This window comes from Carcharodon carcharias, chromosome 28, assembly GCF_017639515.1.
Source record: "Carcharodon carcharias isolate sCarCar2 chromosome 28, sCarCar2.pri, whole genome shotgun sequence".
Taxonomy (NCBI): Eukaryota; Metazoa; Chordata; class Chondrichthyes; order Lamniformes; family Lamnidae; genus Carcharodon; species Carcharodon carcharias.
In genome coordinates, this window is record NC_054494.1 from 14,406,164 (window position 1) to 14,421,825 (window position 15,662).

Genomic DNA, 15,662 nt, shown 5'->3' on the forward strand with positions numbered 1-15,662 from the left:
AGCAAGAAACAGAATTAACGTTTCAAATCCATATGATTCTTCTTCAGAGCTAAAGAGAAGTGGAAATGTGATTAAATTTATACTATTTAAGGAGGGGAGGTGGAGCAGGTAAAGTTGGACAGAAGGTCAGCAATAGGTGGGGGCAAAGGAGAGGTGGTACATCACATTTCTACTTCTCTGCAGCTCTGAAGAAAAGTCATACAGACTCAAAACATTAACTCTGTTTCTCTCTCCACAGATGCTGTCAGACCTACTGAGGTTTCCCAGCATTTACTGTTTTTATTTCAGATTTCCAGCATCTGCAGTATTTTGCTTTGATCTTAGTGTTTAATTCATTGCCAGTTCTCTTCCAGGAATGCCTACCTTGAAGAAGTACTGCTCTTCTCTCTGACAGGATTTCCACTTGTCTCTTTTGCCCTGGTACACCTTCATTGCTTTCATGAGATCTTTGTCAATCTCTCCTTTGCCCGCAACTATCTCTGGCCTTCTATCCAGCTTCACCTGCTCCACCCCCGCAGCACCCCATCCCCCCCCCCCCCCCCCCCCCCCCCCCCCCCCACCCCCAACAGTATAAATTTAATCACATTTCTACTTTAGCTCTGAGGAAGGGTCATATGGACTCGAAACAGTAACTCTGTTTTTCTCTGCACAGATGCTATCAGACCTGCTGAGTTTTTCCAGCATTTTCTGCTTTTCACTCATGAACCCCTACTCCAGTTCTGTTGTGGTGAGAAAACATTTATTGAGGACTTTCATCCAGACCCTTATAATATCTGGGAAATTGCAATCTATTTAAGGAATAGTTGTAAAAAGCCCATCAAAGAGAAGGTCATCATTCTCCCCCAGACCCCATTAACACTGAAACCATCATTCCAGTTTATTTCAATTCTTCATTCAGAGGTTAAACAGGACTAATAACCCAATGGCTGTAAGCATTGTAATATCTATGAATTCCCTTCATAAAACACATGGGCAAACTCCACCGAATCAGGAACTTATCTTTTCTTTATTCTTTCATGGGATGTGGGCATCACTGACAAGGTCAACATTTGTTGCCCATCCCTAACTGCCCTTGGACTTGCTCAGCCATTTCAGAGGGCAGTTTGTGGTTGTATTACAACCTTTATTAATATTTGAAATTTATTCAAGGTCCGATGTATCTTCTGCTTAATTCCCCTCAACTTCAGTCAGAGGGAGCTAGACCCAAGGACATGTAATTGGGTTATTAGTCCTGTTTAACCTCTGAATGAAGAATTGAAATAAACCGGAATGATGGTTTCAGTGTTAATGGGGTCCGGGGGAGAATGATGACCTTCTCTTTGATGGGCTTTTTACAACTATTCCTTAAATAGATTGCAATTTCCCAGATATTATACATGTCCTTGGGTCTAGCTCCCTCTGACTGAAGTTGAGGGGAATTAAGCAGGAGATACATCAGACCTTGAATAAACTTCAAATATTAATAAAGGTTGTAATACAACCACAAACTGCCCTCTGAAATGGCTGAGCAAGTCCAAGGGCAGTTAGGGATGGGCAACAAATGCTGACCTTGTCAGTGATGCCCACATCCCATGAGAGAATAAAGAAAAGATAAATTCCTGATTCGGTGGAGTTTGCCCATGTGTTTTATGAAGGGAATTCATTGATACTACAATGCTTACAGCCATTGATGGAAGTTGATGTGTACATTACAGATGTATCTACTGTCAACACATTAACTAGGTATCTACAGTGAGGGGAGGGTGGTGTAGTGGTATTGTCATTGGACTAGTATTCCAGGAGACCCAGAGAAATGCTCTGGGGACCCAACATGGCAGATGGTGAAATTTGAAGACAATAAAAATCTGGAACTAAGGGCAGAATTTCCCGGTTGGCGTGCGGGGGCAGGACCCCCTTGCCGATGTGTGGGGTGATGTCAAGCGTGCGCCCTGATGTCACCGCCCGTCATTCAGATTTTCAGTTTGACAGGTACGCAGCTGAATTGGCTGTGGCTCACCGAACTGTCGAAGGCCTATTAAGGCCTGTTAATTACCTAATTGAGGTCATTGTCAAGGCTGCTTGTCTAACCTTAAGGTTGGCGGGCAGGCGAAGAGCCCAGGCGGCCTTCCGAAAAAGCATGAAACCTTATCCACCGGCGGGATGAGGTTTCATGAGGGATTTAAAATGTTCGGAAAATTTTTACTTAAAAGTAATAGACACATCCCAGCTCATGTGACAATTTCACATGAGGGGACATGTCAGGAAAATTTTTTCATGGCTTAAATAAATTTTTAAAAGTTCAACCGATCTCCCTGAGGCAGCATTTTGGCCACATCCAGACAATATTTACAGATCTCTATTCAGAGAGCAGATTTGGAGTTCCAAAGACCACAGGACGTGGCATCTTCAAGCTGAAATCAGCTGTGTCTTGCTGGGAGAGTTTAAAAGCCTGGAGGCTGGAAAGAAAGGATTGAAGGAGGAAGCAGGGCACCTGAAGATGTTTTTTTCCAGTTGCAACATGGACATTGAGGAGGAGCACCTCTTGCGAGAATCATAAAGGCAATGCTATCACCAATTCTGGGGATGAAAATATTGACTGACACACCAAGAGCCCCAGTTGCTGCATATGGTCCACATGCTGATATGGGATTTTATTGTTTTTTAAAATTGTTGCTCTGATTTCAATTAGACATGCAGAGTTTGCAAGAAAGAATAAGGAGGAGTGGAAGACCCCACAACAAGCATTGATTTCAAGGCAGTGGACAAATAGGGAATAGGAGCAACCTTTGGGTGGTAGCTGTGGAGCCTAGGAGGTACAAGAAAGTTGAAAGGACTATCACCCACAGTTATTGACAAGATAGAGAAAGGCAAAGCTGTAAGGATTGGAAAAAAGATTGGAAGCCAGAGATAGAGAGATCTTATCAGACAGGCACAGGAGGGTGAAAGTGATGGTGTAGAGGTTTGTCCAGATACAAGAACTGTCTTGAAGTCTTTGGATGATTTGAATGAAAGTCAGTGAGGACAAAAAGGGCATGAAATTGGAAATTACACTTCCTGAGTGCAGATGTAGAATCTGGTTAAATATGAAAGTATCAAAGGATGGTCTGAGCATAAAGTCATCAAAGCTAAAAGCTGTTATTGGTTTAAGTTGTTCACCATCACTGTACCAACAGCAACCCTTCCTCCTACGTTATCCAGTTGGGACTCTACTTCACATTCACCCAGACTTTTATCCATTATCATTAATGCAACCAAAGAAAATATCACACTGTCCAAATAATTGAAAAATAAAATGTGAGTGCAGTGTAAATGTGTGTTCCTTTGCAATAAGGCATTTAATGTCCATGTATTTATATGTGTCTGTGTATTTAGTCTATGATGACTGTTTTATTGTGATGTATTTGCTGGAAGAATGCATTTCCTATGTATTTATTTATGTATGTATAAATACTCTCTGTGTATTCACTCAAAGTGTTGACAAATGCATTCTTACAGTGTCAAGATTGACTTTGTGTATACTCAATGTGTATATTGACTCTGTATATTTTTTCTCCAGAGGAATTTATTCTGAAAATGTTTAGTCCCTGTACATAATTTATACCCTGCATATATTACATTTTTGTACAGAATATATACTTATTCTTGCTATATTTAAACTCTCTGTCACGTTCCATAGTTTGATCAAGTGAGTGTGCTTGATGCAAATGGTTGCATTAAACTCCTACTGAATAACATGCACAATATTGCAAACTACAGTGCAATTAAAATATAAATCAAAGTCAGTGAAAGACATTATTTGAAAAGAGTCAATGCCTGACTGTTAAGACATAACAATAACTTGAAGTAATATAGCATGTTTCATGTAGTAAAACATCCTGAGGTGCTTCACAGGAATGTTGCCAAATAAAATTAGACATAGAGTGACGTAGGGAAATATTTGGATAGGCGACCAAAAGCTTGGTCAAAAAGATAGGTTTTAAGGAACACCTTAAAGGAGGAAAGATAGCTAGAGAGGTAGAGAGGTTTTGAGAGAAAATTTCAGAGATAGGGCCTTCCTAGCTGAAGGCACAGCCCTCAATAGCAGAGTGATCAAAATTGGGGATGCGCATTGGAGAAACACAGAGATCTTGGAGTATTGTGTGGCTGGAGGAGGTTACAGAGGTAGAGAGGGGTGAGGCCTTGGAAGAACTTAAAAACAAGGATGATAATTTTAAAAGAAGACAATAAAACACAACTAGATAAAATTAATTATTATTATTTTTTAAAAATCAGTCTGTTTAGTGGTTGGTTATAACTGTTTCTCAGCAATTTAAATGTTTGGACAATCGTCTTTGATTTCCAGTCAGTCTGTGCTTCAAGCTTCTCTTTGGACAAACACCATCAGAATCTTAACTGTTAAAAGCCACTCGGAATAAACTGGGGAATCCCCTCAGCAAACAATTACCACACTGAGCCCAAAGGCTCTTGCAGAAAGTAAGCCCAGACCCAAGAGTATCACTCAGTCTCCATTGTCCAGTGTGGGCACTAAAGATGTTATTAAGGCACAGAGCTGCCTGCATGGCACCCAACAATTGGTACTGCCCACAGTACATCAACAATAATTACTGCTTTTGTCTAAATGTAATTAACTTCGAACACGTATCGAATTTGAACTCACTTCAATTTTTATCTTTGTTCAGAAATGTTAATTCAATCTGTGAGTTACTGTGACCTGCATTCACTTTTCATGGAAACTAATATTCACAATATGCATCCCCATAAATAAATGGTTATAACGATTCCATTATCTAAAATATTTCTGTAAATTTGAAATGGCTTTCAATTTAAAGAATCATTAGACATTGTGCTTGAGATGCATGTTGTAAACATACACATGTAGAAAATTTATGGCCCAGAAGGAGACCATTCAGCCCGTCATTTCTGTGCAAGCTGGAAAAAAAAGTTATCCGGTCTAATCCCACGTTACAGCTCTTGGTCCTTAGCGGCACCTCAAGTGCCTTTCCAAGTATATTTTAAATGCAATGAGGGTTTCTGCCTCTACCATCCTTTCAGTTATTGAGTTCCACACTCTGGGTAGAAAATATTTTCCTCAACTCCCCTCTAATCCTTCTACCAATAATATACTTTAACTTGACACCCCTTGGTCATTGTCCTCTCTGTTAGGGTCCTTCCTATCCACTCTATTCAGGCTCCTCATCATTGTATACACCTCAATTTAATTTCCCCCCAGCCTTCATCATTCCAAAGAAAACAACCCTATCCTATCCTATTCAATCTTTCCTCATAGCTAAAATTCTCAATTCCTGGGAACATCATCGAAAATCTCTTCTACACTCTCTCTAGCGCAATCACATCCCCTAATGTGGTGACCAGAACAGTACGCAGTATTCCAGTTGTGACCAAACTAGTGTTTTATACAGTTGCAGCATAAACTCTGTTCATATATTCTATGCGTCGGCTAACAAAGGCAAATATTCCATTTGCGTTCTTAACCACTTTACCTGCCTGTCCTGCTACCATCAGGGACTGTGGATATGAACTCCATGGTCCCACTGATTTTGCCTGCCGCTCATATATTGTGGACTCCTTTGCCTTGTTTGGCCTCCCCAAATGCATTACCTCACACTTCTGTGGCTTGAGTTCCATTTGCCACAGTGTTGCCTGCCTGACCAGTCCACTGCTGACTCCCTACAGTCTACAGCTTTCTTCCTCACTACCAACAACACGGCTAATTTTTGTATCATTCGCAAACTTTGTAACCATGCCCTGCAGTTAAGTCTAAATCATTGACATTTATCACTAAAAACAGGGGACCTGGTACTGAGCCCTGCAGAACCCCACTGGAAACAGCCTTCCAGTCAAAAGACAACTATCAACTATGACCCTTTGCTTCCTGCAACTGTGCCAAGTTTGGATCTAAATTGTCACTTTCCCTTGGGTTCAATGGGCTATTACTTCTGGGCCATGAACTGTGATTAGGACACACTGGGGTTCTTGGGGACACACTAGTAACTGCAGTGCCATTGTGCTTCTACATCCCCCAGACATTCAACAGTATTATCACTGCTGAACCACCGCCATCAAAATCCTGGGGGTCACTATTGACCAGGGACTTAACTGGACCAGCCACATAAATGCTGAGCTATAAGAGCAGATCAGAGTTGGGGAATTCTACAGCGAGTAACCCACCTCCTGACTCCCCAAAGCATGTCAACCATGTACAAGCTACAAGTCAGGAGTGTGATGGAATACTCTCCACTTGCCTGGATAAGTGCAGCTCCATAACACATTCAAGGAGCTCGACACTGTCCAGGACAAAGCAGCCCGATTGATTGGCACCACATCCACCACTTTAAACATTCACACCCTCCATCACCGATGCACAGTGGCAGTAGTGTGTACTATACAATATATACAATATACAAGATGCACTGCAGAGACTCAGCAAAGCTCTTTCCACTGCACCTTCCAAAGCCCAACCTCTACCACATAGAAGGACAAGGGCAGCAGGTGCATGGGAACACCACCACCTACAAGTTGCCCTCCAAGTAACAGCATCCTGATGTGGAAACATATCGCCATTCTTTTCTCATTTCTAGGTCAAAATACTGGAACTCCCTGCCTAACAGAACTCATAGACATTTACAGCACAGAAGGAGGCCATTCAGCCCATCATGTCCATCAACAAAGATCTGACTACACTAATCCCATTTTCCAGCGCTTGTCTCAACAATAAAGAAATCTGTAGAGGAACATAAAATAGACAATCTCCTTGATATGGTTTGAACAACTACAGAATTGCAAGAAATTATCTGTTAAAACAAGGTTATGAGTATTATGCTGGAGGCTTATGGCAAGCCCTGGAGGCTACGGCAACACAAGTGAATATCTAAATATTTCTGAAATGTTACGAGAGTTTCTGACTCAACCACCCTTTCAGGCAGTGAGTTCCAGACTCCCATCCTCAACTCCCCTCTTAGCCTTCTATCTCTTACCTTAAATCTATGCCCCCTGGTTATTGACCCTTTTGCTAATGGAAAAAGTGCCTTATAATCCACCCTATCTATGACCTTCATAATCTTATACACCTCTATCAGATCCCCTCTCAACCTTTGCTGCTCCAAGGAAAACAACCCCAGTCTATCCAATCTTTCCTCATAGCTTAGACTCTCCAGCCCAGGCAGCATCCTGGTAAATCTCCTCTGCACCCTCTCCAGTGCATTCACATCCTTCATATATGCATGCAGTACTCCAGTTGTGGCCTAACCAGTGTTTTATACAGTTCCAATGTAACCTTCCCTGCTTTTGTATTCTATGCCTTGGCTCATAAATGTAAGTATCCTATATGCCTCTTAACCCCCTTATCTACCTGCCCTGCTATCTTCAGGGATCTGTGGATATGCACACCAAGGTCCCACTGATCTTCAGTACTTTCCAGGGTCCTACCATTCATAGTGTAATCCCTTGCCTTGTTAGCCCTCCCCAAGTGCATTACCTCACACTTTTCCGGGCTGGATTCCATTTGCCACTGTTCTGCCCACCTGACCAGTCCATTGATATCCTCTTGCAGTTTACACTATCCTCCTCATTATTTACCACCATACCAATTTTCATGCCATCTGAGAGCTTCTTGATCATAGCCCCTACATTTGAGTCCAAATCATTTATGTATACCACAAACAGCAAGGGCTCCAGCACTGAGCCCTGTGGAACACCATGGAAACAGAATTCTAGTCACAGAAACATCCCTTTACCATCAGCCTCTGCTTCCTGCCTCTCAGCCAATTTTGGATCCAACGTGCTACTTTGCCTTGGATCCCATGGGCTCTTACTTTCTTAACCAGCCTGCCATGAGGGACCCTATCAAAAGCCTTGCTAAAGTCCATGTAGACCACATCAATTACATTACCCTCATCAAAACTCTTGGTTACCTCATCAAAAAATTTGATCAATTTTGTCAAACACGACATTCCCATAACAAATCCATGCTGAGTATCTCTGGTTAATCCATGTCTGTCCAAGTGCAGATATATTTTGTTCCTCAGAATTCTTTCTAGTAACTTCCCCACTACTGAGGTTAGATTGACTGGCCTGTAATTTCCTGGTCTATCCCTTCCTCCCTTTTTTAATAACGGGACAACGTTAGCAGGCTTCCAGTCCTCAGGCACCTCACCTGTGGCCAGAAAGGATTTGAAAATTGCTGCCAGGGCCCTTGATATCTCTTCCCTTGCCTCCCTCAACAGCCTGGGATACATCTCATCCGGGCCTGTGGATTTATTCACTTTTACGGCCGCTAAACCCGCTAGTACCTCCTCTCTCTCTGTGTTAATTTCCTCTAATATTTCACAGTCCTCCACCCTAATGTCTATACCTGTGTCGTCCTTTTCCTCTGTGAAGACTGACACAAAGTATTCATTGAGGACTACACCCATGTCTTCCGGGTCCACACACAGATTACTTCTATGGTCCCTAATTAGCCCTACTCTTTCCCTAGTTATTCTCTTGCTTTTTATATATTTTAAAAACTCTTTTGGGGTTTCCTTTATTCTACCCACCAATACTTTCTCATGCACTCTCTTAGCTTTCCTGATTTTCTTTTTAAGTTCCCCCTGCACTTTTTATACTCCTCTAGGGACTCTGCCGTATTGAGCCCTCAGTATCTGCCAGTATCTTAATTCTAACCTTTATGTCCCTTGACTTCCAGGATTCTGTGGACTTGGTCCCCCCCTTTGTCTTTACGGGAACATATTTGCCCTGTACTCTTACTATTGCCCCCTTGAATGCCTCCCACTGCACTGACACAATTTTATCTGCAAGTAGCTGCTCCCAGTCCACTTGGGCCAAATTATATCTCATCTCAGTAAAATTAGCCTTCCCCCAGTTTTTATTATTCCCAGGCCAACCTTATCCTTTTCCATAACTATCCTAAATCTAATGGAGTTATGATCATTACCTTCAAAATGCTCCCCTACTGACACACCTTCCACCTGCCTGGGCTCATTTCCGAATATTAGGTCCAGAACTGTCCCCTCACTTGTTGGGCTTTCTACGTACTGGCTAAATACGTTCTCCTGGATGCGACTTAAGAATTTTGCTCCCTCCCTACCTTGCACACTAAAACTATCCCAGTTAATATTTGGGTAGTTAAAATCCCCGACTATTACTGTCCTATTATCCTTACACTTCTCTGAAATTTAATTATATATTTGATCCTCCATCTCTCCCTGTTAGGGGCCTATAGTACACACCCAGCAGCGTGTTTGTCCCTTTTGTGTTTTTACTTCTACGTATATGGTCTCATTTGATGATCCTTCCAGGGTATCGTCCCTCCTCTCTGCTATAATTGATTCCTTGATCAATATTGTGGCCCCCCTTCTCTTTTATCTCCCTCTCTATCTCGTCTGAATACCCTATAACCAGGAATGCTGAGTTGCCAATCCTACCCTTATTTTAGCCAAGTCTCAGTTGTAGATATGATATCATACTCCCACATGCCTATCTGTGCCCTCAGCTCATCTGTCTTATTTTTCAAGGACCTTGCATTAAAATATATTCCATTTAGCCTTGCTAAACTCACTTCTTTCTCATCCAGCCTGTGATTCCTCTGTCTTCCAGACTCACTTACAAGCGTTTTAACTTCTAATTCCATCTCAGCTTCTCTCTCCTCTGAACTACTTTTCAGCATCCCATCCCCCTGCCAATTTAGTTTAGATCCACCCCAACAGCATTAGCAAAACTCCCTGCGAGGCTGTTGGTCCCATTCCTGTTCAGATGTAACCTGTCCAACTTGTACAGGTCCCACCTCCCCCAGAAACGGTCCCAGTGCCCCAGAAATCTAAAGCCTCCCTCCTGCACCATCTCTCCAGCCACACATTCATCTGCTCTAACCTCCTGTTCCCATATTCATTACTGCGTGGCACCAGGAGTAATCCGGAGGTTACTACCTTTGAAGTCCTGCTTTTCAATTTCCTACCTAATTCTCTAAAGTCTGCTTTGCATGACCTCATTTCGCTTTCTTCATATGTCATTGGTCCCAACATGGACCATGACGTTTGGCTGTTTGCTTTCCCTCTTCAGAATGTTCAGCAGCCATTACATTTCATCCTTGACCCTGGCACCTGGGAGGCAACCTATCATCCTGATATCACGTCTATGGCTGCAGAAGCACCTGTCTACTCCCCTCACTAACGAATCCCCTACCACTAGTGCCCTTCCTCCCCCACTGAGCAGCTGGACCACCCACAGTGCCATGGCCTTGGCTCTGGTTGGCCCCCACAGAGGAACCGTCACTCTCACCATTTTCTGAAAAACGGTTTGCGAGCGAGATGCATGTGGGGGATTCCCTCACCACCTGCCTGGTCCCCTTCTTCTGTCTCGCAGTCACCCATTCCCTCTCTGCTTGCACTTCCTTAAGTTGTGGGGTGACCACATCCTGAAATGTGCTATCCATGAACCTCTCAGCCTCGTGAATGCACTGTAGCGCCCCCCAGCTGCCACTCAAGCTCCAAAACCCAGAGCTCAAGTTGCTCCAGTCAGAGTCACCTCCTGCACACGTGGTCTGGCTCCCCAGACATATCTTAACTAAATGGAATATGGACCCTTGTTTTTATTTTACCCTTACTCCTACCTGAGTATAGACTTTTTCTTTTGAAAAATATACTTTATTCATAAAATATCTGGAAGAACATTACAAAATATTTCTAAATCGCCATCACAAAAAGTGCAATCAGATTCAACTTTTACACATGGATCACAAGGTGCTTCAGTATCATCAATGAATATTACAATCATTTCAATATGGTCAGACAGTGCAACGGTATTGGAGTTATCAACATACATCATGTTGCACTGTGAGGTGCTTCAATACAATTATAATACATTCAATGCATACATTCATTGTGAGCCGTACAGCCCAAGGGGTCTATACAATTCCCAGCCCCTCGGTGCACTATGGCAGAAAGGTCATAGACAGTGACCTTTCCCCATTGCACCTTTGTGGCGGTTGCCTCAAGCTTTAGTGCGTCCCTCAGTATGTAGTCCTGGAGCTTGGAATGTGCTACCTGAGTATAGATGAGATGCTAGATCCTCTAGATAGATTAGATCCTCTAGGTGCTGCTGACTGCCTGACCCAGGGTCCTCCTCTCGCACTCTCCTCTAGGTGCTGTTGACTGCCTGTCCCAGGGTCCTCCTCTCGCACTCTCCTGCACTGTACAAGGTGGGTATAGCCATACTAGTTGACTGCTGCAGTTTAAGAAGATGGCTCACCAACATCTTCTTAAGAGCAGTTTGTGTGGGCCAATAAATAGTGGCTTTGCCAGCAATGCCTACATCCCACAAATTAATACATGAAATATTTTAATTGGGATCCACATTGTCATAGGAACAGGTGAATGTTTGTGGATGTTATTTATATGGACTTCCAGAAGGCATTTAATAAAGTCCCTTATCAGAGACTGCTGGCTCAAGTTGAATAATATGGAATTTTTAATTTATTTGTTCATGGGATGTGGGCATCACTGGCTAGGCCAGCATTTATTGTCCATCCTGAATTTCCCTTGAGAAGATGGTGGTGAGCTGCTTTCTTGAACTTCTGCAGTCCACGTGGTGTAGGTACACCCACAGTGCTGTTAGGGAGGGAACATTATTGTTCTGGTTAGGAAATTGGCCAAGAAACAGGCAGATTGGAGTACAGGAAGCATTGAGTAAGTTCTCTAATTGCAGGATATGACTAGTTGGGCCCCACAAGAAACTGTATTGGGGGCTCAACAATTCAAAATATTTATTAACAACTTAGATAAGAGGCTGGAGCTGCATGTTTAATTTTGCCAATGACACAAAGATAGAGGGCACTGCACAAGGTGTGAATGCAAGCAGAAAGTTACAAATAGAAAACAGATTAACTGAATGGGAAAAGCTGTGGCAAATAGATTTCAATGTAGGCAAGTGTGAGGTCATCCGCATTGGACCTAAAAAGAATATAACGTGGAGCTTTCTAATTTGATGAATAAGCTGGAAACTGTGGAGATCTAAAGAGGCTTAGAGGTCCATGTACACAGATCATTAAAATGTCATGGACAGCTACAGAAAATAATCAAAATGGGAATGGAATGCTGGCCTCTGTATCTAAAGTGCTAAAATACAAGGGGTAGACGTAATGCTTTAGCTATACAAACATCTGTTTGGACCACACCTAGGGAGCTGTCCGCAGTTCTGCTGCCCAGAAGAATATATTGGCCTTGGACAAAATGCAATGTAAATTTACTAGAATGATACCTGGACTCCAAGATTAAATTATGAGGAGAGATTACACAATATAGGGTTGCATTTCCAGGAATTTAGAAGGTTAAGTGGTGACCTGATTGGAAGTTTTCAAGATATTAAGGTGAACAGATAGGGTAGAGAGAATTTATTTCCACTAGTTGGGGAACCTAAGAATAGGGGGCTTAGTCTAAAAATTGGAGTGAAATTCGGAATCACTTCTATACACAAAGGGAGGTAATGTCTACAGTTCACTCCTGCAAAGGGCAATTGATGCTGGATCAATTGTTAAATTTAAATCTGAGATTGATAGAATTTTGATAAACAAAGTTAGTAAGGGATATGGGGAGTAGATGGGAATGTGGAGTTCAGTTGCAGATCAGCCATGATCTTACTGAATGGTGGAATAGGCTGGAGGAGCTGAATGGCCTCCCATTTTTGCTACATTCCTATGCATTTTTTCTTATGACACGCATTGCGTTGGGGTGTATATTGTATTGGAATTACATAATCTAAAGAGAGTGCTACATTAGCTTTTTATACTCTCATGTTGGTCATCAATCTTTGAAAGTGGACATAATTACAGATAGATTGAATTATAGCTGCTTGATGTTTTAGGATTTCAGCCAAGTTAACTGCATTCTCTGGGAGTTGTGGGCTTGCTCTTTGTGCTGCCTCACTAACAGCCAGAACAGCAATAGCTGCAGCTTTAATATTAGATTTAACATCACTGATGTTAACCCCTGGGAGTTCGGTCAACATTACCAGCGGCATTTACCATTAGAATTAACTGGTAAATCTGATCTTACCATCAGGATCAATGTTCATCATAAGAGTACCTTCACCATCAGATTTAGAACTGGCGGCAAGGGCAGCTTTACCAAGACTGGTAGTAAGGGCATCACTGGATTGGAGTGATGTTTTGATATGGAGTGTGTAATGATTGACGGAGAAGGATGAAGTGAAGAAGACGGGCCTGGCAAAGGAGGAAGGATCTGGAATAAAAACAGAAAGTGCTGGAAAAACTCAGCATGTCTGGCAGCATCTGTGGAGAGAGAAACAGAGTTAACGTTTCAAGTCCGTATTAGCTCTTCAGAAAGGATCTGGATTGTGGTGAAGATCCAAGTTGATAGAAGAAGATCAAAGGAGAATATGAGTGACTTGCACTGGAAGACACCCAGGAAATGTCTGATTAACAGACAAGTAAAGTTATGGGTTTTGGTGGAAGTAAGCATTTGATGGATCTAATAAGATGAGGGCTGAACACATTTGAATGTCGCTGCTCTGCCCCAACTTGTCAAAATTGCACGTTTTGACCTCATTGGCCGCCATGGGGGGGCGCTCCCCTTTGCTCCCGCACTTCAACCGTTTTGTGGAAACCGTCAACTGCCAGCTGAGAAAAACTAGGTTCTTCAGTTAGCATCCCCTGTGTCATCAGGTTCCCCAAGAAAATGTTGTGAGTAACCGGACTGCTGTCCATCCAAAGGCCAGTTTTCACAGCGCTGCACAGAGTGGCCCTCATAGGTCCAAATATATTCTTCTTTAGAGGCATCTAGAGAACAGGGACAAAAGGTAACAACAGCGGATTATTTTTCTTGTTTCAGTTCCCAGGTCACTAGATACCCAACAACTGAATTATATTCTGATAAACGTAGTCGCTGTATGGCCAATACGTGACTCCTATCTAACAGCTACATGGTTGATATTTCCTTGCATAACTGGGGACAGATGACAAAGAACTTGCAAGTGACACCCATTCCCACCACGGCAACCTTAACACAGCTAAGTATTGTGTAGCTGTAAAAATGAAGAGCCTCAATTCACCACATCTGCTGATTTGTCATGTGTGGTGAGTGTTTTGGATAAAAACAAACTATGACATCATCCAAATGCCTGAAGCTCCTTCTTGTGTTTATATTGCTGGTCCAGTTAAGTTTCTGGTCAAAGATAAGCCCCAGAATGTTGACAGTGTGGGGTTCATCGATGGCAATGTCTTTGAATGTCAAGGGGAGATGGTGAGATTTTCTCTTGTTGGATATGGTCATTGTCTGGCACTTGTCTGGTGTGAATGTAACTTACCGCTTATCAGTTCAATCTGAATTTTGTCCTGGTCTTGCTACATGTGGGCATGGACTGCTTCATTATCTGAGGTTACCTTCTCATCAAAGAATGAATGGGTAAAGAAGAGGATTTTGGGGTGTAGTAGAGGCAAGAATAGATTGATAGCTTCCAGTCCAGTTGGACAGGAAACTGGAAGAACAGATTCATTCAGGTGTGTCATGGGAAAGTTCTAGGAAGAAAAACAAACACTAAACAAAAAGACAATGCTCCTCTGACAGAGTCTAGGCTGCTGGGAAACTGGCTGCTAATTGGCAATGCCAAATTATTTATTCCAATCACGTGTTCTGGCTTGTTGTCTCCTCCAATTCTCTTTCACCTGTCCAACTATAATCAAGTAGTTGGGTTTGTGTTGTTCCTGGGGTTAAGGGAGAGATTGGGTTTGACGTTCTGCAGGGATTAGAGAGATGACATCCTTTTGGAGCTGGTGACCACTCAAGTGGACATTCCAAGTGGTTTGGATTCTTCAAAACATTTATTTTGTCTTCAGTCATGCCTGGACCATTGACAGAACGGTTGGTGTTCTGCCGTCTGCTTCAGGTGTGGCGGATTTGATTTTTCCTCTTAGTTCTGGACTTGAGGCTCCTGTAACACTTTGAATTCCAGAGCTGGACAGAGTACTAAATCCACACAGTTTTGACTTAAAATTCTTATCCCTGTTTTCAAATTACCTACCAGCCATGGACTTTCCTATCTCTGTAACAGCAAAAACAACAACCACAATTTATATTCATATAGCACCTTTAACATTATAAAATATCCCAAGGTGCTTCATAGGAGTGTTATAAAACAAAATGTGACATCAAGCCACATAATAGAGATATTAAGTCAGATGACCAAAAACTTGGCCAAAGAATTAGGTTTTAAGAAGTGTCTTAAAGGAGGAAAGCAAGGTAGAAGTGGAGAGGTGTAGGGTGGATATTCCAGGGTTTGGAGACTTGGCAGCCAAGGACTCAACCACCAATGGTGGATCAATTAAAATTGAGGATGCACAAGAGGCCAGAATTAGAGGAGCACAGATATCCCAAAGGGTTGTGGAGCTGGAGGACATTATAGAGATAGGGAGGGGTGAGGCCATAGAAGGATTTGAAAACAAGGATGAGAATTTTAAAATGAAGATATTGCTTGACTGGTAGCCAATGTAGATCAACGAGCACAGCGGTGTTGGTAAAATTGGATTTGGCGCGAGTAAGAATACAGGCAGCAGAGTTTTGGATGTCCTCAAGTTTACAGAGGGTAGAATGTGGGAGACCAGCCAGGAGTGTGTTGGAATAGTTGAGTCTAGCAGTAACGAAGGCATGAGTGAA

At 42.5% G+C, this 15,662-nt stretch overlaps 1 protein-coding gene across 1 annotated transcript in view; it reads right to left on the reverse strand.

Moving 5' to 3' along the window:
- LOC121270727 (protein Wnt-8b-like) overlaps positions 1 to 15,662 on the reverse strand; it is a 44,763-nt gene that overhangs the window by 15,559 nt on the left and 13,542 nt on the right. Inside the window, exons 3-4 of the mRNA XM_041176106.1 lie at positions 14,393 to 14,527; positions 13,598 to 13,789 (exon numbers count right to left, since the gene is read on the reverse strand). Coding sequence (XP_041032040.1) covers positions 13,598 to 13,789; positions 14,393 to 14,527 — 327 coding nt within the window. The remainder of the gene's footprint in view (positions 1 to 13,597; positions 13,790 to 14,392; positions 14,528 to 15,662) is intronic.